The 23,663-nt window shown below is 42.6% G+C and overlaps 1 protein-coding gene across 1 annotated transcript; it reads right to left on the bottom strand.

Moving 5' to 3' along the window:
* Positions 1–8,492: 8,492 nt before the first annotated feature.
* On the bottom strand, positions 8,493–22,318 carry LOC115560768 (sodium channel subunit beta-4). Its single transcript, XM_030380300.1, has 5 exons — positions 21,423–22,318; positions 16,935–17,098; positions 16,483–16,702; positions 15,554–15,683; positions 8,493–14,276 (listed from the first exon to the last, which is right to left on the bottom strand). Exons 1-5 carry the CDS (start codon positions 21,514–21,516, stop codon positions 14,177–14,179), a joined length of 708 nt encoding a protein of 235 aa, XP_030236160.1. The 5' UTR covers positions 21,517–22,318; the 3' UTR covers positions 8,493–14,176.
* Between the last annotated feature and the right edge of the window lie 1,345 nt (positions 22,319–23,663).

Raw genomic sequence — 23,663 nt, forward strand, 5'->3', positions numbered from 1 at the left:
AGCCAATTTATACCAGCCGTCCCTGACTGGGACCCATCGCGTGCCAGCCATGGAGCTATAAAGATCGCAGCATTCTCAGCGCGGGTACGTTTCTTGAAGTGAAGAGGGCGTCCTACTGAACGGAGGTGGGTATCCTACATTGTGTAAAATGAAATGACTTAGTTCAAGTGAATTCTCCCCAAAGTATTGCATTAACATTTCTGAATTTATGTTTTGGCGACCATTAAAATACATTCAAGGACATTTGCGGCATGTTAATGAAATACTTTGGGGGGAATTCACTTGAACTAAGTCATTGCATTTAACATAATGTAGGATACCCATCTCCGTTCAGTAGGACGCCCTCTTCACTTCTCCAGAAAGAAACGTATCCCGCGCTGAGTATGCTGCGATCTTTATAGCTCCATGGCTGGCACGCGGTGGGTCCCAGTGTAATTTGAGAAATGCATCCCTGCCGGCGATTTTCATTGGATTAGGAAATTATGGGCGGGACTATTTTGTCCCGCTCACGGACGCTCTGTCATCTACGGATACGAATACTTTTGCTACACATTTACCACCTAGGCGTGTTGCAAAACAACCTGCAAAAAAACCCACAGCTGAGACTTGCAGGAGCAGATTCGAGCAGTTGTAAAATGGTTTTGTGCTCGCTCATTAAAATGCTGAATTAACATAGCGTTCACAGATGTGCAACTTCTGATGCATTTGTTCAAATTTGGGTTTACGAATGCACACCTTTTGGGCATGTTCTCAGATTATGAAACACGGGTGTGCGAATGTGTTTTGCACCAACTGCGCTGCAATAATTGTAGCAAAAGGATTTGTGCACCTGTAACACAGATTAGCGTACTCGTAGACCCTATTTTGTGTTTACAATGGTATAAAAAATATATTATTTTTTTTTACGACTACAAATGTACTGTTACACATTTGTGACTTTAGAGTACACATGCAAAATAAATATATACGACTTCAAATTTACTGTGACTTTAGTGTACGCATTCAAATTCTGCAGTTACAGGTGCTAAAGACTTTTGCTACAATAATACCATCATACAAATCGATCGCTATGGCACGTGCCGAGGCAAGCAGGCGCTGCAGACACAGAAGCAGCATGCATGCACGCACCACAACAGATCAGAACTTTACACGCAGGCAAATACGGCTTGGGTAACGCAGGAAAGCGCGTTACTATAGTCTAGTAAAGTAGTGTAGTTACCGATATTTTTAATGCAATGCGTTACTTTACTTCGTTACCCAAAACAGTAATATCGTTACTGTAACGCGTTTCTTTGTAACGCGTTACCCACAACACTAAGATCACATCCAGACACCCAGAAGCAGACTTGAACCAAGAAACAAGACAACCTGGTGGTGTGGCTCCTTGTTGAATGTCTGACTCTGGGCCTCTGGATGCGATCTGGTTCCTTATTATCCAGCATCATTACGACGCTTGTTTGCTCAGACACGGTGCATAGAAGTATAAGACGTCACTGCGGCATTATGAAACGCCGGAGGTGTAGAGATGCCAGCGGTGGCATTTTTTCAAAACGGTCAGATACAGCAGCTGTATTCAGGTGGTGTATTGCAGTGCATGGCACGCGCCACCAGAGGTCAGGTCAGTCCTCATATGAAAATGAAAGGCACAGCTGACCTGAGGAAGAAGAAGGGCTCTGGTCAAATATACACATTAAGGAATGTCTCACTATCCGTGGAGAATGTTTTGGAGTGGCACACTGATGAGGATGGTGAGGCAAAGCCAGCCAGCGAGTGAGGAGGACCATTTTACTGAAGATAGCAGTGGCAATAAACAGGGTAACCTGTCCAACACTTTAAGCTTTAAGTACAGTCATCACAAAAGGTCAAGCAGTTGCCTTTCCATTCATTGCCACCTAACCCCCAAGCCTACAGCCACCAACCAACCTCATAGAAGAGAAAAGCGAAAAAAAGCGATTGTTGAAAATGAATAGATTATATTGCACGATTATATTGCTCACTAACTATAATATTGTGGCTTGCTATTCTTACTCATTTTGAAATGAGTAGCCATGTTCATTTCATCATATGTGGTCCCTAGTTATGTTTTCCATACATTTTTTGTGTTGATTTGTGTTACCAGACTAAACACAATGGGAGCTTAAGCAGCGTTGATGGCTTTTTCTTTTGCCACTGGCCATTGGATTCTTGTAGTAATAATTGTGTTTACATAACAATTAGTTCACACCAAGTAATTTGATTGGACAAGAAGCATTCCATGACTGGGACTTGCATCATGCACTTGCATACTTGCAGCATCCCGCTTTACAGCTGTTTCTAATAACTGTTTATTAGCCTACATTGTTGATCGTAAGCTGTTAGCTCATCGGAATCACAAATGCCACCAAAGCAGCCGTCATCAGACTCTTATTTCAGTGGTTGCACAATATGATTTGGTCATAATTACAGAGATAATCGGGTGTTACTCTTTGCAGTTCAGTTGGTCGGCAAAAGGTCTTGATGACAGTCTAGTGGTATGCCTAAAGGCAAAGGTTGGGAACCACTGGTGTAGATCACATTGTGATATAGTATAGTGTTGCCTTGCCAAACCTCTACTCCTTCCATTGAACCTCCTCCAGTCAGAGTGGCCTGGTTAGCTGAACCTGCGTCACCACTTATCTGTCTCGTCACGTCACGCCACTGTTGACCCCTGGGGGAGACTTGGGTCAACTAGGGTTAAACCCTTCTTAGTGGTGATGACACATTATATGACCCTTCCCCCTAAAAGATGGCCACTCGTCTCAAAAGAGTTATGTTTCATGGATTTGAGTATTTTTTTCTCTATGTTCAACATCAGCACATTTAAGACTCAAATTCAAAAATGATGCTTGGTTGGTTTATGCATCCAAATGATAAAACAAATACATTGAAATCTGACAAAGGCTGAAGATTAAGTGGGCTTATCGCCACCACTGGCAGTGCAAATCTAAATGCTTTGACAGTTGAACGAACATTGCTGTGACGGCTGACCTTCTGACCTCCAACAAGAGAAGGCACCGTAGGAACCAAATTGCCTCTCTGCTTGTCATTACCACATTAATTCAGTGTCTGCTGTCATCAAAACAAAACCCAAAACACACACACACACACACACACACACACACACACACACACACACACACACACACACACACACACACACACACACACAAACACTCATACACACACACACACACACACACACACACACACACACACACACACACACACACACACACACACACACACACACACACACACACATACACTCCACATGCCCAGTTAACTAATCTCGGAACAATGCTGTGAATTCTGGCCCCTAAAATCCTTTGCTTTGAAATTTGTTGGAAAAGTCTTCAGAGAGCAAAAGAGTGATGACGAGTGGAGAGAGAGAGAGAGAGAGAGAGAGAGAGAGAGAGAGAGAGAGAGAGAGAGAGAGAGAGAGAGAGAGAGAGAGAGAGAGAGAGAGAGAGAGAGAGAGAGAGAGAGAGAGAGAGAGAGAGAGAGATGAGAAGGGAGAAGGGGGCGAGCAGAGAGGAGCTGGCCAACTCCTGCTGGGTCCACTTTGAAGGATGTGAGGTCTGCATCTCTCTTTTGCATTCGCTGTGCGTGCATTTGTGCATGCATCTAGATGTGTTTGTGTGCGCATGTGTGTGTGTGTGTGTGTGTGTGTGTGTGTGTGTGCATATGTTATATGTGTAATATCTACATTCACATGGTCTCCTTTGTTCCCTTTTAATTTTTAAACAATCTCTAGTTACTTCCTTGGTCCTGCATATTATTTTGGGCAGCTCATGTGGTGTGAACATGATAGTGCTCCATTGTCTGGAATCGCACGAAGTGAAGTAAAAAAGAAAAACACAAAATTAGTTTAGCAAAATCCCACAGCTAATAAGATTAAAAATCCTCCCTTTTCAACCACGAAAGAAAGAGAATAGAAGAGAACAGGATAAAACCATTGTGCATTTCTTATTCAAACTGACGAAGCTGAAGCCGTCCAGGTTTTACCCTATCCACTTGAAAGGAGAGGCAATAACATCCATCCATTTTGAGGACAGCTTTAAGAGACCAGGGAGAACCGGGTGAGCCGCATATTGGAACACAGTATCCATCCAGACTCCTGGCCAGTACACTAACGGACAAAGAGACGAGTGCATGGAGAGAACCAGATCAAGAAAAGGCTTCTGAATAGAAGTGAGATTGAGGGGAAATAATAGAGCGACAGATAAAGGTCTAAATAAAGAAAAAAGGATTGCAGGCAACAAAGGAAGGCACAGTTATGAAATTATGGATAATGTGCCCATCGTAAGTAAAGACCATAGTGTGGAAAGTAAAAATGGGCTTATGACGGTGATGAGAATATGAAAGGGGAAGGAAAAGAAGAGGAGAATATTTGTGTTAACAAAAATACAAATAAGAACAGAGACGGGAACGGTGGTGAAAAGTGATTCTCACTACACTGAAAAGAGACAGAAGGAAAGAAAGAAAATTGGGCAGCTGGAAAGTGGCCGTGTGTGAACTAAGTGGCCTAATACACCTGCAGCTTAGGTTTGCGGTCAAATTCCTTTATGGGAATGAGGCTTAACCATTTCAGTTCCTCTTACTTTGATGGAAGATTCTACCATGATGCACTGAGCCCTTTTAAAAAGACATTTGTGTACCCTATTCCTTATTTCATATGATTCATCATTTGTAATTATAGTGAGATGTTTTTTTTTATTGCGTTATTGTTACTCATTATCACAAACTAGTTACCAGTTATATGATTTAACCTCGCGATCCCACATCTTGCTGATATTATAAATATATATACACATAAATATATTACTATTATTACTATTATTATTATTACCCCTTATCTACCAATCGTGTTTCAAGTAATCATCCATTGGGGAAGCCATTGTGAAATTAACATTTTACTTCAACTCCATTTGAATGACATCCTGTCCCCAGAATGATGTCATGTTAATCGACTATAACTGCTATGTACAGTATGTTACAGTTGGTCATATACTAGCCACAGTTTAAAGTGAGCGGGAGAGAGTTCAGAAAGGAGACGGATGAACTCTTAAGGAGTCTAAAGCCTAAGGACAGGGCTCCCTGGCCTCACTCAGTCAGGCAGATGTCATTGTGAATCTCAGCCACTCACACGCCCTTCTAACTCAATCCGACTGGAAGCCAATAAACACCAGCAGCGGCAGCAAAGTGTTGAGGAGTTTGATGGAATCACTTTTTTTCAGTTTGACAGATAAATGACACCTTGCTTTGTAATCTCATCAGGTGTCTGTTGCTTGATCGGATCGCCCCGCCTCAGTCTCCGACGTCTGCTCTCAAACTACCGTCTGCACTCCAACACCGCGCTGTTCCTCATGCCGCGGTTTATAATCTCGTTCAACTGTTTCACCTCCATTTACTCACCTCCTCTGCTGGTTCTTATCTTCTGTTTGCATTTGTAGTCGACTGACCTTTTTCAACACAAGAAGGAAAATGTCTTTCGTGATCCAAGCTGCCTTGGATCCACCCCCAGGTTAACTGAGGCTGTGGACGGGTTTCCTCTGAGGGCACTGGAGGACTTTTAGAAGTCAAACAAGACAAAAGAGACAATGTTGAACTCAGATCTTCACTCTCATGAATGCACACACACACATTGCAAGCACCCATACTCACACTCTCTTCAAAGAGGGAGAATCCCACAAGACAGAAGCCACATAGAGGAAACAAAGAGATTAGATGTGCTTGCATCTCTCTCTCTCTCTCTCTCTCTCTCTCTCTCTCTCTCTCTCTCTCTCTCTCTCTCTCTCTCTCTCTCTCTCTCTCTCTCTCTCTCTCTCTCTCTCTCTCTCTCTCTCTGTAGTCATCAGTAGTGTCTCTGCACGGCCGTGCCAACATGACCATGATCAAGGGGTTAGGCGTGTCGGAAGCGAGGGAGACAGCCGTCGGCTGTGGAAGACCAGTGGACAACGCCAATCAAACACTAACGTCTGCACCGCTGCGTCACCGCACAGCCCTCCTCGATGAACTGTCTCAAGCATACATACATACACACACATACACACACACACACACACACACACACACACACACACACACACACACACACACACACACACACACAGGTACACTACACACACTCAGCACATAGTCTGTGAGTCAAGTGACCAATTGGAAGCCATTTTGAAGGGTGTAATCAGAGACGGCGATGTGCGGTGAGGATCGACGTTACTGATTGCGGAGTGTTTACATCCACATGATATACATGTTTACCTGTGGATGTGTGTTGGGCCTGATATATATGCATGGATTCCATTGCTTCGTTACATAGAGAGAGAGTTACAATAGCAGATTCTTTCAGCTGATTTGACAAGAGCAGCACCTTCAGTCAGAGACTGATTTCATTGCACCAATGTGAGAGAGATATCGGAAGTCTTGTATACCAGCTGCTATAAGTTTTTGTAATGCACAAAACAAACATCACACTTTTTTTACATTTATCTATTGTATTTCAACTTATGTTGAAATGGAATCTATCTGAGGAAATATGTCGGGTTATGTCTTCTTGAAGATGCTGTGGCACTGTAATGTCCTGTAAAGGATTATTAAAGGATCTATATCTAGCAGCCTAGAGTAGGACATATTGCTCACTTCAGACACATTGTTTTACTGGCAGTCAAGGTGGCTTTTCCTATGCCTTCAAATTTGTGTTTTTGCTTAATTGAAACATTGAAACATGAGCGTGTGACCGTTTTGCGGTGTTATAAATGAAACAACGCAATGCTAAGCCCTGATGACTGCAAGGGCCTGGTTCCCATGTCTAGCCAGCACAGACGGTTGGATCCACACTGGAGCCAACCACAACCCCCAAGTTACATGTATTTTGTATGATTCTGTTTTTTTCATTGTAATTGTATAAACTATGATACTGTTGCAGATACCTTGATACTGGGGGAGGTGACTTCAGGAAATATGTCCTCAGTCACAGCACCATCTTCTGGTCATGAAAGACCAGTCATGAAAATATAAAAAACCTTTGTATCTCATATGGTACTGAAGCACAATGAGAGAAATCATTATCACAGAACCTGCGTAGCACTCAAACCTTTTATTTTTCTCATCTTGCAGAATTATATCTAGTAAAAATTAATGGCAACCTTGAGAGGTACTGCATGCATTATGTGTGCCCACCTGCTGTCTGTAATGCGATTTGTGAGAATGTTGATTACCTGGAGAATTTAAATTGTTTAGACGTATTCAAATCTTTGCATTTATACTTGTGCAGAAATATTTGCCAATTTTGAGTGAATTTGAGTTGAATTTTTGCGTTTGGTGAGTCTTTGTTTTGGAGAAATGAAGACACCAGAAGATGGGGACAGAGAGGCCTTCAGAGTCTAGAATCACAGGGTACACCAGAATATGTGTTATGTGAACCTAAATCACAGCAGGATTGCAGGTGAACATCCTTGTCCTATCCCACACTATTGATTGGCTCAACAAGTGTCTTCGTCATACAATGGAGTGCCATCTAATCTTGCTCTTATGAATGAGTCTGTTTGTCTTGTCCTTCGTTAAAATAAATTGACAAGCGTTTTTCCGATCAACTTGACACTTGGCAGCTCTACTGCTGAGGACCCAAATAATTGCAATCAGTCCATTCCAAACAGGCACGTTTTGAAAGGAGACTGCACTAGTAGGTATGTGCATGCCTGTCAAACATTATTATGCTTTCTGCAATGTTATAGCAGTATGCCATCACCTTTACAGAGTTATTATAGGGGGAAAACACAGATATGGCAACAAACCCATAATTAACTTGAATAATAATCAGTTTGTCAAAGTTTTTGTCCTCACATTTAAACCTGTGTGATGGAGGTAACTAGATAGCTTTTGAGTTCTTATCTATGAGATTAGATCGATAAAATAGATATAATAAAGTTCTCATTATATTGAAAGTATTAGTAATGAGAAAAGTTTTAGTAATAGTAGCAGAGAAAATACTAGTTTATGTTTAAGTAATATTCAGTCAAACTACTTGAAGGGTTGTAAAAATGTGCCTCTTGGATGCGTAACTTTTATTTTCCTTTTCCTGTTATCTTTCTTTCTTCTTCCATTTTTAGGATCCTGCATAGTAATATGATTTGTACTTATATGATTTGCTTTTCAATGCCATTCGACAAGCACTTGTGTACCGGTTGATTATATATTTTAAATATGGATTCAACCCCAGATGTGCTGGTTGTACTCAAGAAATCGATCTGACACTTTCTCTTGTAAAGTGGGTTTGCTGGGCTGAATATAATCTTCACATTCTCGACAGAAGTGGCAAAGGCCTCTTCACCCTGCATTATTCATGCAGCTAAATATGTATGTCACACATACTCTCATCCTCTCACTTTTGCAATTCGCTCTCCTCTCCCTCACAGACAGGACACACACACAAACACGCAAAATATATTGATCATTGGCAGAAAAACAGGATTATCAAGAGTTTGAAATAATCGTTTTATTTTCCAGTTCAGCAGTTTGAAATAAAAGAAAAGAAAAGCATCCTGCATAGTCAGTGAGCAGGATGAGCAACATGGACACACATAGCAGCGGCTAAACACTGATCGAAAGACAGATCTAGTTTGGTAAGTGGTTTTGGTGAGGGACTGCGGATGTGGGGAGCGTGTGCTTCACAGAATGTGTTCAGAAAATTGTAAACTGAGACATTTACGGGAGTCCCTTGTTTAACTGGTAAGATTAGAACGACACAGTTTACTCCGAGATATTTGTGTAATTACAATGGAGTTCCATTGATATCAGTGGTAAGTTTGGCTGATGTTTGAAATGTATAAAGAAAACATACACATTGGTTAAAAAGCAGGACTGTGGCAACAAGTGAGGTAAATATAAGCCTGTGCTTATAATTCAAACTCTAGCTGACTAATATTGAGATTTCCTCTACAGTTCACCATAAATGTTATACAGAATAATACTATCATGCAATGTGTTATTATGATACTACTACAGAGCATGAGGGAGAACAAACATGATATTAGTTTCATCCATGGTTCTACATAACATACGCAAACTCGTACAACAGAATTTAAAAGGAAACTTTCATAAAATACCTAGCTCTTTTTAAATGTGAATTTCTCATATCGAAGAGGAACAACAAGTCAAATCTCAATGTACTCTGTTTAACAGCTGCGTCATGTTTGAGTCAAACATTCTCTGGTTTAGTTCTGGTTGTGTTCGGGGCAGTGTTTGAAGCCAACCGGTCATCAGGTATTTTCTCTGAAAGGGTTTGGAATGTGGGAAGTATTTAGCGGACATCACACCCTGGTCTGGCAGTGTGAGCTTCTGCCGCTGTAGGCCTCAGGTCCTCTGGTTCTGAACAGCAGTCATGTGACCACTGCTGTAAGAGTACACGGCAGAGTAGCGGTGTGATGGCATCTCACGACATTGGTTCAGTGTACCGTATGGATAATAATATTAGGGTTGTTATATGTATTTCGATAAGCTGTAGTTATTAGTAGTATAGCATGAACAGACTTATTAACTTTTTGTAGTGTGGTCATGTCATTAAAATTGCGTGCTTTGTTACAATGCTGCAGTTGGATTCACTCGGCTAGAAAATAATGACATTTATTTACATTATTTTTAATGCTCTCTGATAGTTAACTATTGTCCCATGTGTATCTGGAATGAGCAGGAGGATCAATAATAATAATCTATTGGGTATAGACATGCTTTGTAATCCACCATACATTCATTACCCGGGATCAGAGTGATATAGTTATTACGTAAAATAATGTCAACCCTTTTCTTATGCATATAATAATAATACTAAGGTTTAAACATTGAATAAAAAGTATTCAATAAGTATCTAAAGTGCCTGCTTTAGCCAAGTTGGCCTTCGTGAAAATGTAAATAAAACATGTTTTGGACGGGGTTCAGAGGTCATATTGGGATCAGGGGTCATAGGGCACATCTAGTGTCCCACTTGCCGTTTTAATTTAGTTCTCAACCAAGTTTTAAACAATACTGGAAACGGGAAATGTGAGGGTTATTTATTTGCCAGAAAGAGGGTTGGATTTGGGGCGAGGGTCACTTCCATTTCCTGTTTGAAGACCCACCCCTGTGAGGTGGTAGTCAGGCCTTTGCCTCTGCACCACCGCTTAGCAGTAAGCCTGTTTTGCATGGGGTTCCCACGATCAGATCAGCTCATCTCAGAGCTCATGCACACATGCAGGAGAAAATCACTTCAATAAATGTGTTTATATTTATATGCGTCAAGGCAATGCAGTCGATGATGCATGGATGTAGGTTGTAGCAGTTTGTGTCTCGTTACAATCTATGCTCCCATTTCAGATTTGGGGTTGGTTTCTCTGTGTTGTTTGGATTATTGATATCATTTAGCACTCTCCTCTCAAGTCCATGTTGAAAACAGGCCATGATGTTCACTTTAACAATGCTTTGGATGTAGGGAACATTATGCATGTCAAGGAAGAGATGCAAGCACAAGGATGCATCGACATGGGAAAATTGAAAGACACATGCGGGTTTTATAGTCAAAAAGTCTGAAATGGAAGACAAGATTTGGAGAAAGCATATTTGAATTATGACTATGATGTTGTAGCTGAATCGAACGTGACTCAACAAAATGGCTATTCTTTGGAAGATTCAAACACACAACGTTACTGGGGAAATAGCTTAACTCGTTCTGTGTTTGTGTGTGTTTGTATGTGCGTGCGCGTTTGTGTGTGTGTGTCTGTGTGTGTTTGTGTGTGTGTGTGTGTGTGTGTGTGTGTGTGTGTGTGTGTGTGTGTGTGTGTGTGTGTGTGTGTGTGTGTGTGTGTGTGTGTGTGTGTGTGTGTGTGTGTGTGGTGTTAGTTACAGTAGCATGCATGGTACATTGCTACTTGACACATGTATATCTGGTCAAGATACAAAAATAAACCCATTTGTGCCTGGCCATAAAAATGTGTCATCACAAAATATATGTTTACACTCCAAGTCACATTGTAGTTTACTTCAATTAACTTCAAATGGTGTTGGAAGCATATGGATTGGATTCTCCTGAATTCTTCAGCCTTATATTTGTGTTGTTGTCATTAAGTCAAATATGTATTATAGATTATTAACACAATTTCATTTATGAATTGGTGTGACATTTCTTTCTGTGCAATGTAGCCACGTAAAGGCCAATAATTCTATGCTGTGGAGCCAATGGTATTTGTGAAACCTATTTAGCGAGCCGTTATATATATAGTATTACAGCTGTCATATTCCATGGTAGACTCTAAACAAGGATGTCTTCAGTACAACAGATACATTTGTGCAATTTGGATACGTAGTTATCTGTGCAAGGGACAGACAGTGTCCCACCACAGCTCTATTACAACGTCATAAAGTGCCAGTCCTCAGAAGACCACTTCTATTGCTTCTCCAGAACGCAAACATGGAACGCATGCACTCCAATATTAGCGAGCAGCCGCGGATGAAGATGCTAATTAAAAAAATATGCACGTAGTTTGGAACGAGAAGGAAATTGCTCCCTTGCAATAACGCAACCTCTAGTAAGCCAAGTACTGATCCAGATGCAGTTTGGTTAGGCTGAACCGCGGTATTGTGTTTGTGGGTGTACATTATAATAGAAGTCACAGTCCCATAGAAGAGATTCCCTATTGCAGGAGCTCTGATCTAATACTTCTAAGTACGTTTTAAGGGACAGATCATGTGATAAATCAAAGTACTCACTACATTCATGATTAAAGTTTGAAAGCTGAACTGTCATGGCATCGCCACTAGGGGGCATTTGGCTGCTGACAGCTTTGGTAGAGACACTGTACAGCAGCAAAATAATAGATCTGTAACAGAGATTTGTTTCTCACAATTAAGCCTGGAATACAGACTGTGAGTGGTAATGGACATGCTAACCATTATAAGAGTATTGATAACATACATATCCGATGACGCCTTTGTCTCATAAATCTCTTAATTCCCAACATTAAATGGTGATGTAATGACTGTTAATGGAGCTCAACAGCTCACAAAGTGGCAAAGAAGACAATACCAATTTTTTCTAAATACTAAATCACCGTGGCGCAGAGCAAAATAGGAATCAAATGCATACAGTGTGCACGTATAATGTATCCTTTACATATGAGATATCAATGTAATAAATCTATAATCTATCATTTGATTTGGTCATTTTCATCCATGAACTGTTACTAACAAATTAAAACTACAAAAAAATATTTTTTCAGTCCGCATGGCTTTCTTGATATTAACACCACTGCACAAAACATTACATTATTACTAGTTTTTGAACTGCCAGCCAAAAAAGGACCTCAATAGAAAATGATAACAGGTAATATGAAACAAAATACAAACAACAAACAAATATGTGTTTTGGGAAGAACATAATGGTCTGTCTATGCCAGCTTCCAGCATTGCAAGACTCGTGCTATCGTAGCAAAGGCCCTCCATGTCTCTATCATGTCAAACGGCATGTTTAGGCTATCTTAGTATGAATGTATGTTGTTTCCTCCGTAAGTGCTGCCACCATAACTGGGCTGACTGGTAAGTGGTGCTAGTTGTCCTTGTAAGCTTTTATAGCAGAACTGCTCAGTGGGTGACCGCCTGTGAAGCCGTGGCAGTTGTAAGAAGTCTTTAGAAAGCATGCTGTGAATGAATGTCAACTTCCACCCTGACAGTTGTCCCTCATCTGCATTGAGGGATCACGCATTGGGGTTCTGACATGAGGACAGATGAGGTGATGTCAGACACAAACAGACATAAATATGTTCTCTGAAAAAAAATCATCAATGCATCAGTTATTAATCAGAAGCAGCATGATTTAAGTCGATTTGTTTCTTCGTGGGTGGTTGGGCGTGTTTTCCTTGTCTTATTTATTTTATTTGCTTTTCAGTGTATTTTATTGAGTTTCTCAAACAGGCACCTGTTTTTTCCCTATGGAGGAAGTTATTTTCTTATCTAAAGCAAAGGGACCAAAAGTGGTTCAGAACGGAATCTACTATTTTGCCTCAGGAAGCACATTTGTTAGACTTGCCAGCCCCTGCCACATCAAAAACTATTCCTATAAACTATTACTACTGTTACTAAGAACTCTGCTAGTTTATAAGCTGAAGACTAAGGTATCTCTCTATCTGCCCTCCTCAGCAAATACCGGACTCCTTGGTAAACCAGTAGTTGAGAATACTGTGGCAGTGGTTACGGTATGAAGGTTAAAAGGTCAGATTACAGCCAGAGGGGCTTTCTGATTGGATAGCTTACGTCTTCAACCAATGGTGAGCCATCATTTGGTTGGTGGCAGCTGTTTATCTATTAACATCCGATCAGGAAATCTGTGCTTCATAGTGTTGTATTTATGCTAGTTTGTAAACAAAACGGTTCAGGATTGGTCACGTGTCCTGCGATGATAATACCGGACGTTGGCAGGAGAGGTTGTGCTGTCGTACTATCAGTTGACATCACGGCAGTAGAGTGTTGGCAGTTCACTATAGTAAAGTGTGTGTTCCTGTATTCGATCTGCTGTGTGGTTCCGGGCGATTGTGTTCTGTGGCTATATGGACACCACAACAGAAAAGAGTAGAAAATCCTTGATTCCAAACTCCTTGAAATAAAAATCGTCCTTGGTTCTTTTTTTTGTTTTCTATTATACTAAGAGCACGATCATACATGCTAGATTGAATTTTATAGAAAGGAGTATTCATATGAAATTTACTTTTTAAAATAAAAGCAACCCAGCCGCTTTCTTGCTGTGTACAAGCCAACGTCGTACACTGCAAGAATTCCCAAGAGGACTTTCCCGATGGCGTGTCTGTTGAAAGCCATCGTGTTTTACAGGGAGAGATGTGGAGACTGGCCAGGCTGGGAAGTGTAAGGAGTGGAGAGGTCATCTCGGAGCAGGGTTGATGACGCAGGGTGCAGGTAGAGAGCTAGGGGGCGGGCTCACTTCACACATTCCAAATTTCAAGCATGATATATATATATATATATAGATGTGTATTTTTTTTTTGTTAATATCGTCTGACATGAGCTAATGGGGCCAGCCACTCTTATGATACAACAGTCCATCTGTAGTGCTTCCTTCTGCGGATATTGTGACCACTGATGTCTATATATCTATACAAACACACAGACACCGTGTACTCGCTCATGCCTTCGGTGTTCCCTTGGCCTCGGTGCCTTTGGCCGTCGTGTGTCCGTTCTCCGTGTTGTCCACCCCTGCCGAGGAGCCCACCAGACACTCTTTACTGGAAGACAGACAAAAACATATGAATGATTAATAAGCACGTCTAAAGGACTATTGCTGATGAACCCCCCTGCCCCACTATCTAGCTGTGGTGTATCCCGGGTGTTTCGGTCGCCTGGTTCAGAGGGCTCGTTGACCAAACGACGTGCATCCGATAGATTTGAGAGATATCTCCGTTTTGAAAATCGCGTCTTCTGACATCACTAGCGGGCGTGTCCACCTAGACATGTGCTGGATAGATGAGCAACATTTGCTACAGTCCTCTGGGTAGGTTGGTAGATCTATCCAGCACCCATCTAGGTGGACACACCCACGAGTGATGTCAGAAGACGCAGATTTTCAAAACGGCTTGTAAGGGCTAATCACACTAACACCTGGTGGTATAATATGTCACCTTTAAACCATAGACCTAGAAACATAGACGCCTCATGGGCGTTTGGATCGTAGGTCAACATCGCCACCCTGGCAACGACCTGGCATCTAAACAAATACGAGTAAACAGGGCCGCCGTGGTTTTTCAGGAATGCACTATAACGTTTACATTTCTCAACCGATCCGTCGTTTTTATTCAAGGGTTTATGATCTATGACTGTGGAGTAAAGAAAACCATAATATTAAAATTAAAGCTGTCAGTTAAACGCGTTATTAACGGCGTTAACGCAAACCAATTTTAACGGCGTTAAAAAAATTATCGCGCGATAAACGCAATTTCTTTGAAAACAAAGAAGCAGTAGCCTGACTGCTATGTTCAAATGACATTTGTTCAAAGCAGTCGTTTAATTGCACTATAGGCTCTTTTTTTGTATCGTCCTGTTTTGATCAGTGTATATGCCAATGTTGTTATCAATAAAAAATCATTTGCACAAGGCAAGCCGATGCACTTCACCATGTTGATAAGAGAATTAAAATGAGAAGAATTATGGGACAAAGAAATCAAGGGATATTTAGCATAGAAAAATAATTTGCGATTAATCGTGAGTTAACTATGACATTAATGCGATTAATCACGATTAAATATTTTAATCGCTTGACAGCTCTAATTAAAATATATGGCATGATTAAATGTTTTATATCATGAAATTATGATTATAAAAACTCATTTAAATTGGTTGACAAATTAGTTTAGGGGCAGTAGACAATGGCTTTGGTTCTCCTTTCATTCTGAATTTAATACTCACCAGAAATTGGAAATATAATTGGAAATATTTGACCCAAGAGCATATATGAAGCAAATTTGCCTGGAGAGAAGCAACATGATTTTGTGAGTGCTCTGCTTACTTCTTGTCGTCTTTCTTCAGAATGAAGTGAACGACAAGAGCCTTCACCACCATGAAGAAGATCAGGAAGCCGATGACTCCGCCCACAACTGACACGATGATGGTGGTCAAGGTGTTGTCAATCTCCACCACTGCACAAGAGAGACAACTACAAGTATAAACTATACATGCAAAAGTGTAAAATGTAGCCAAAGCAGAAGTCATATCAGGAAGACGACATACCCCGTCTATTTGTCATCGCTCAATGTTGCGTTCTAAACTCCTACGCTGTCATTGCAGGCCCCTCCCCTTCAATTCTCAACCAATCAGAACCCCATTCATCAACAGTAAAATTGAGTGCCAATGTGCACCGTATGTCTATGAGTGTGTGAGTGTGTGAGTGTGTGAGTGTGTGTGTGTGTGTGTGTGTGTGTGTGTGTGTGTGTGTGTGTGTGTGTGTGTGTGTGTGTGTGTCTGTGTGTGTGTGTGTGTGTGTGTGCTGCCTGCATAGGTGTATGCTCTAGTGTCGTTGTTTGAGGCTACTGCAGGTAGTGTGTGTGTTTTGACATTGGAAAGGTCACATTATGGCTTGTTGTCATTTCGAAAAAGAATTATGGTTCGGTTCATTCCATCATATGTTTTCCACTGCAGTGTTTACATCAATGTTTTATATTCATTTGTGTTGATTAAATAAACACACTGGGAGCATAAGCATCGATGCTATCATCATCTTCCCACTGTTTCCCAGTTGCTGGGCCTTCTTTCAGTAAGCATTGTGTGGAAAGGGGGCGATGGCTCTCTTTGCTCCGCCCCTGCATGTGTAGTCATCTACTTTTTTTCCATTTGCATATGAGGTGTTAGTGGAGGTCTTGATAACAACTTAGCAGTACCCCTCCAGCCATGGGTCGGGTGTACCACTGTCCTGGTTCCCGCGTGCGTCCCGCTACACACCTTGATCCACCACGCGGAGCGTAAAGGTGGCGCTATGGTTTCGGTTCTTCTCCTTAAAGTTGCGTGCAAAGCACACGTAGTCGCCGTCGTCGGCGAAGGTGATGTTGTACAGCAGGATGGAGATGTTGCTCTTCTTGGAGTTGCCCACAAACTCCACTCGCTCGTGGTACACGCTGAAGCGGGGGTCAGCGCCCTCGGCAGCGATCGACCCCTCGCAGAGCTGCACACACAGACACACACACACACACACACACACACACACACACACACACACACACACACACACATACACGTATATCAACACCTCCATTCATTACATTTCAGAGGTTATGTCGTTTAACCTCATTATTGGTTGAAGATTGAGTGAGACCTGCAAGCATGGCAAGAAAAGGTATGGATCTACTTTTCAACAGAGTGTGGGCACAAGGTGAGGAAGCTTGTTGGGTTCCTACCTTCAGCATGGTCCCGTTGTCATCGTAATGCCAGTTGAAGTAGAGCCTTTGAATGCCAATGCATGAAGAGTAGGTACAGGGAATCAGGACCGTGGAGCCATTCATGGCCTCCATGACTGTAATCTTCCCTGTGGAAACCTCCAGTCCACTGACGCACCAGAACCCTGGAAACAGCACGCAGGACGAGGCCAAGAACACACACAGAGAAGGAGTTTGATGAGGGAAGGTGTCTCTGGTCATTTCTTGTTTTAAAGACCACAGAAGGGCTGAAATATAGCATCCGTTTAATATAATAACTGAATCAAGTAGCATAAATATGAATGTCCCTGACAGTTGACTCTCACAACTAGGAATAAAGCCTAAATGACATGGTTTACCTCATGTCACATGGTGAAACAAGAATCAAAGACATAGATGTTACTGTTTTTTATAATGCTATTCTTCCCAAACAGAGAATGTTTGGTTTTAAGGAAAATATAACATATAACAATGCAGGGATGATTCTGACTATTAGTATAGCTGGCTAGGAGTGCCATGGTGTTAAGGGACAGCTGGTCGTATGTCCAGATTGTTGTTTTTGGACACACACAAACACCCACACAAACACACACCTATTTATAACCCCACAGCGCCAAACTGCTGAGGATAACATTACGTGTGTGCATGGATGTTTTTGTTGGGGTAAGTGTTTGTGGACCAGATTGTATCCCAATATAAATATTAATAGTCATTCCAGCAGCAGTAGCCTACTGGAGTGGGATTAATAGTGTGAGGCATAGCTAATCAATAATCCAAAAATTACAAGAAAAAAAACAAACATCCAAATGCATCATGGGATTTATTGTTGATGATACTCCAGCATATTGATATATAACTCAAGAGAGGTGTAGTAATGTATAATTCTAAATCCATGTATACATTCACATTTACGGCATTTAGCAGACACTTTTCTCCAAAGCAATTTATAACGGTTCATGCACACATTCCATGCCGACGGTGATGTCAACCATGCTAGGCAACAGCCAGCTAGTCAGGAGCACTTATGTGCTGCTTAGGTTAGGTGTCTTGCTCAGGGACACCTCGACTCTTATCTAGGAGAAGCCATCATCGACCTAGCGACCTTGCGGTTACAGGTCAATCTGGCTAGTCAATACGTTGTTTTGCCATGTTCCACATGACAAATACTCTCGTAGTTTTAAGCACAACAACAATGTCTCCCCATCATTTCACCATTCAATACACACAGCAGTAGAGACCAAATGTGTTCATGTCGACTGAGATCATAGAGTGTGAGAGAGAGAGAGAGAGAGAGAGAGAGAGAGAGAGAGAGAGAGAGAGAGAGAGAGAGAGAGAGAGAGAGAGAGAGAGAGCGAGAAGGATAGAGAGAGAGAGAAGGATAGAGAGAGAGAGAGAGAGAGAGAGAGAGAGAGAGAGAGAGAGAGAGAGAGAGAGAGAGAGAGAGAAAGAGAGAGACAGAGACAGAGAGAGAGAGAGAGAGAGAGAGAGAGAGAGAGAGAGAGAGAGAGAGAGAGAGAGAGGCTACAATCAAATAGATCTGGTGGTCGTTTAGTGAAATACATGGTTGGCTTCAACAATTAATGTCAGTTGGCTTCTTTGCTTTACATAGTAACTCTGTAGCAGAAATCCTAACGTCAAATACCAAACACACTTAATCTAGACCCTGGTTCCGGCGGTGGAAATGCACTTAGTTCCTGCAATGGTTCCTAGTTCCAGGGTAGGGTTCGGGGAAAACGCAGCTTTAGCCAGATGGATGATGTTGTTGTTCTTCCCATAAATAAAAAACATATGTTGGAATGAGATGGGAACCGAGGGAGATGCCAAACCCTGCAACACACCCTGTTTGGCATGGTTTGTACTGACCAAACTATAGATCATGGTTTGTACTGACCAAACTATAGATCATGGTTTGTACTGACCAAACTATAGATCATGGTTTGTACTGACCAAACTATAGATCAGGGTTGGTACTGACCAAACTATAGATCATGCTTGAGGGTAGTGACACCCTCCTTTAGCTATGGATAATGATTTTGATGTGATTCCAATGAATCCTGGGTAACTGGGGGAGAGAGAGGAGAGAGGAAAGGGGAAAGAGGAGAAACGGGAGAGAAATTAGAAGGGAGGGACAGAGAGGAGAGGAGAGGGGTGTAGAGAGAGAAAGGGAAGGGAGAGGGGAGAGAGGAGAGGGATATATGGGGAGAGAGATGAGGGGAGAGAGGGGAGAGAGAGGTGAGAGGGGTAAAGAGAGGAACAGGGAGAGAGAGAGGGTATAGAGAGTTTAGCAGATATATGGAGAATGGAGTGATAGGAGGATGTAGATGTATGTTTAAGGGAGACATAGGAGAAGGTAGAGGGATGAGAGATTTTCCGGCTTAAATAAGGGTGACGGTCAGAGAGATTAAATGAAGGGATGGAAGGATGGATAAATATAGGTGAAGCAATGGAGAGACCAAGGAGTTGAGAGGGAAGTGATATATTCTATCCAAGGTGAGAAAAGAGAATTACGGTCAGTCGTCAGGAACCAGACGTGACCTCACCCCCTGACCAATCGACAGTCAAGAATATCCTTGAGTTTAATCGCATTCAGGTTTCCTGTGGTTTATCTCCTTTGCTGTACCCCTGCTGGAAGGGATTCAGTGCTTTACATTTGAATGCCAACGGTTAGTATAAACTATTACTTTAACTTGTTTTTGTCTTCACATTTTATAGTAAAGCTTTAATGAATTATGTTATTCCTCATATAACTGTTGTTGTGGTTGTTGTTAGCAGCATTAAAAGTTTAATATGATTATTATAAAATAAGTGTATATGGTGCCTGAAGAAAATAGCAAGGCAAGGTGCTGCCTACTAATACCGTTCTCCTGTGACAGTGATCAAATGACGCACATAACAATCACATCAACATCAGTGATCTTCAAAGCTGCCCCTAGAGGGCGCTCAGTCGCAGTGAAACTTCCTGAAGCTTTTCGTTTTGTAATGCGTTTTATTATATCATACAAGCGTTTTGTTTTTAAATATGCATTCTAGCTAGTCTTACATAGGTATTTCACAAATGGCAATGCAAGCTCTTTGTTCTTTCTGTTTGTTGTAATTTTATTGGGAAGCTATTGGTGTAAAAAAAAAAGGGTAGGCCTAGAGGTATTTTTATGTATTTGTCCATATGTAAGGGAGTAGCTGAACATAAGCTGTTTTTCTCTCTTGCGACCAATCACTTTAAACCCTCATGGTGGAAAAAAAAGAGAAGAAGAAGTCTATAGAAATGTACAATAATGAAAATCACTTCATAGGGGTATGCTATTTCAGCCATGACCTACTTGCCAACTTGAATGTATAAAATAAATGCTGAAATATTAATTATATTACATTTTCTCACACTCCAAGGGCATATATTACATTTCCAAAACATTCCGAGCATGTTATAGTATACCTTATATCTTACTGTACCAACAAAACCTTTTTTTCAATTTGGTATGCTTAAGCATGATCTATAGTTTGGTCAGCATCTCCCTCGGTTCCCATCTCATTCCAACATGTGTTTTTTATTTATGGGAAGAACAACAACACCATCCATCTGGCTAAAGCTGCGTTTTCCCCGAACCCTACCCTGGAACTAGGAACCATTGCAGGAACTAAGTGCATTTCCACCGCCGGAACCAGGGTCTAGATTAAGTGTGTTTGGTATTTCACTAAACGACCACAAGATCTATTCGATTGTAGCTCTCTCTCTCTCTCTCTCTCTCTCTCTCTCTCTCTCTCTCTCTCTCTCTCTCTCTCTCTCTTCTCTCTCTCTCTCTCTCTCTCTCTCTCTCTCTCTCTCTCTCTCTCTCTCTCTCTCTCGCAACTAAAAAGGCAGAATCAAAATGGTATGTAAGCTTCAAAACTCCAGACTACTAGAAAGATCTGCAATGGAGCAAAGAACATTATTTTTTTAATAAATTATAAGCAATGTCTTCAAATTGTTTTCGCTCACTACTTCAATTGTGAAAGGTTTTGAGTAGGCCTACAAAGATAAACACTGATATTACTATTTTCGATATGCGCAACATATATTTGCATGGGACTGCAATCTATACATTAGGCCAATTGTATTTTAGAAAATATTATTTCTTCCTCCCTACATACCGTAAACATTACCTAGAACTGCAACTTCAACGTGACCTTTGGTGTCATTGGAAACAACACAAGGAACACGCCTCTATGAAAGTTGGGAAGATAGAGGGGGAGGTGAGTGTTTGTGTGTCTGTCCATCTGTGTGCTTGTGTCTTTCAGCATGTGTCTGTGTGTGTGTGTGCGTGCTTGTGTGATTAAACAGAATTAATTAAAGAGCAGCGGAAACAGAATTGGAGCAGAGCGATAAAAAATAAGGAGTCGACAGCTAGACTTCACTGGCGTCTTAACACAAATGCAGTCACGTGTTTATATTAACAGTGGTAATAACAGCAACGGGGGGACATGCATGTCACTCACCAAGCAGCACCGACAACACCAGCCCAGCATGGAGTAGGTCCCCCGATCTCAGTCGTCCAGAGATTCTGGAACCGTTGCCATCCTTGTACGCCATGACACGTCTGTCCGTCTCTTTGTCAACCTGTCCTTACTTATCACCAAGTGCGATGTCTGTGAGTCCCTCTGGTGGCGGTCAGTACTTGGTAGTACTTGGACTCTGTATTCACTGTGGTGTGTGTCTGTCCTTGTGTGTCCTCGATCATAACAACACAGAGGAAATACCCCCAACTGGGCAGCCCAGAGCAAGAGATGGGGCGGGGGGATTGTCCAGAGTCTGAGGTCCTACTCCTGGTCCCTCCCTCTCCTCACCTCCTCTGCACCGTCCCAGGAATGTGTGTGGGGGGAGATGAAAAACCAATCCCTCTTTTAACAGAGTGCAGCCGCGGCTCCAGCTGCTCCTTGCAGTTGTTGGGCAGAAGATGGAAAACAAGAAGGGGAGGCCTTCTTCTCTCCCTCTCTCTCTCCTCTCTCTCTCTCTCTCTCTGTGTGGCGCACGCGGTTTACCTACCGATGGGGTGACAAACACGCTTTGGGTCGGAGCGCACGAGCGACGGCAGCAAGCGGCAGCGAGGCGTCAGGGGAATCAGTCAGGCAGGCGGTAAGGCGGGCAGGTCTGCATGCAAGAGGTGGGGGGTGGAATGCAGGCTAGCTGACAAGCATCGCGTGGAGGGGGGCGAGAGTTGCGCGCCAAAAAAGGTGGAGGGAAATCAAATCACCGACGCTGGTAGTGGAGGAGGGGTGATGGTGGCGGCGGAGCGTGAAGCGCTGAAGCACAGCCAGGCCAGAAGGTCGTCGCGAGAGAAGCAGGCGGGAAGAAGCCAGCCACGTCGACGACTGAGCCGCTGAGCTGTGCTGCAGAGAGGGGTGTAGGGGGGGGGGGGGGGGGGGGTACGGTACTCAGAGAGCGAGCCGGATGGGGTGGGTGGGCGTGGGGGGAGGCAGAAGAGAGCGGAGGAAAGCAGAGAAAGGCGAGATGGGGGAGGAGGGGGCGTGTCGAGCTGAGTCAGCCTTCCTCAAGAGGGTCGCTGTTCACAAGCTATGTTTCTGGTTGCCTGGGATGGGGGGCTTGAGGACTGAACACAACCCCATGTTGCCTGCGATGGGGGGCTTTAGGACTGAACACAGCCCCATGTTGCCTGCGATGGGGGGCTTTAGGACTGAACACACCCCCCTGTCGCCTGGTGTGGGGGGCTTTAGGACTGAACACACCCCCCTGTTGCCGGGAATGGGGGGCTTTAGGACTGAACACACCCCCCTGTTGCCTGGTGTGGGGGGCTTGATGACTGAACACACCCCCCGGTTGCCGGGGATGGGGGGCTTGAGGACTGAACACACCCCCATGTTGCCTGGTATTGGGGGCTTGAGGACTGAACACACCCCCATGTACTCTGATGGGGGGCTTTAGGACTGAATACACCCCTATGTTGCCTGGTATGGGGGGCTTGAGGACTGAACACACCCCCTTGTACTCTGTGATGGGGGGTTTTAGGACTGTGCATACCCCAACAGCAGATACCAGGGGCGTGACACACACATGGTGCTCGCCTCTTTGACTCCACTCTCTCCTGCTTCCTAATGAGTCTGATACAAGATGTTCATTATTTATTAGCGCATTTGAAAACCACTTAATTCAAGCTCCCATATAGTCCTCGTAACACAATTGTAACATGTTGTTTAACCACTGGAGTAGTTTTTGAAATGCCCATGAGAGGGTGAATATTGCTCCAGTTTTTTTCAAAAAAACACTTAGCATCACATAGCATGGTGCAACCACCGATACATACACAAATAAATCAACTTATATGTAGTGATGTGATCATCTTTTCCTTTAAAAAAGGATTGTATTCATAATGATTGATGTGTATGAAAAGTATTTTTTTTCTTTGCTGGTTTCCATATTTTCCACATTATGTATTATGGCCATATGCCTCTGTGCTTTTGTTTGTGAAACATGCAGTTGCTAATGTATGTCTCTCTCTTCCCATTGTATTCCCCTACGTCCTGTACAGCTGGCATGATGGATCACCCACCACAGCAACTGTCCCACATATACCCCACTAGTGTATGAAAGCATGCACATATAAGAAACACTCACAAACGTAGATACAACCACAAGCGCACATGCCATACACACATGCGCACACACAAGTGCATGCATTGTAGCGGGCCAGTGGGTGTGGGGTTTCGTCTCCCACTGCGTCG

The sequence above is a fragment of the Gadus morhua genome, chromosome 16, assembly GCF_902167405.1.
Source record: "Gadus morhua chromosome 16, gadMor3.0, whole genome shotgun sequence".
Taxonomy (NCBI): Eukaryota; Metazoa; Chordata; class Actinopteri; order Gadiformes; family Gadidae; genus Gadus; species Gadus morhua.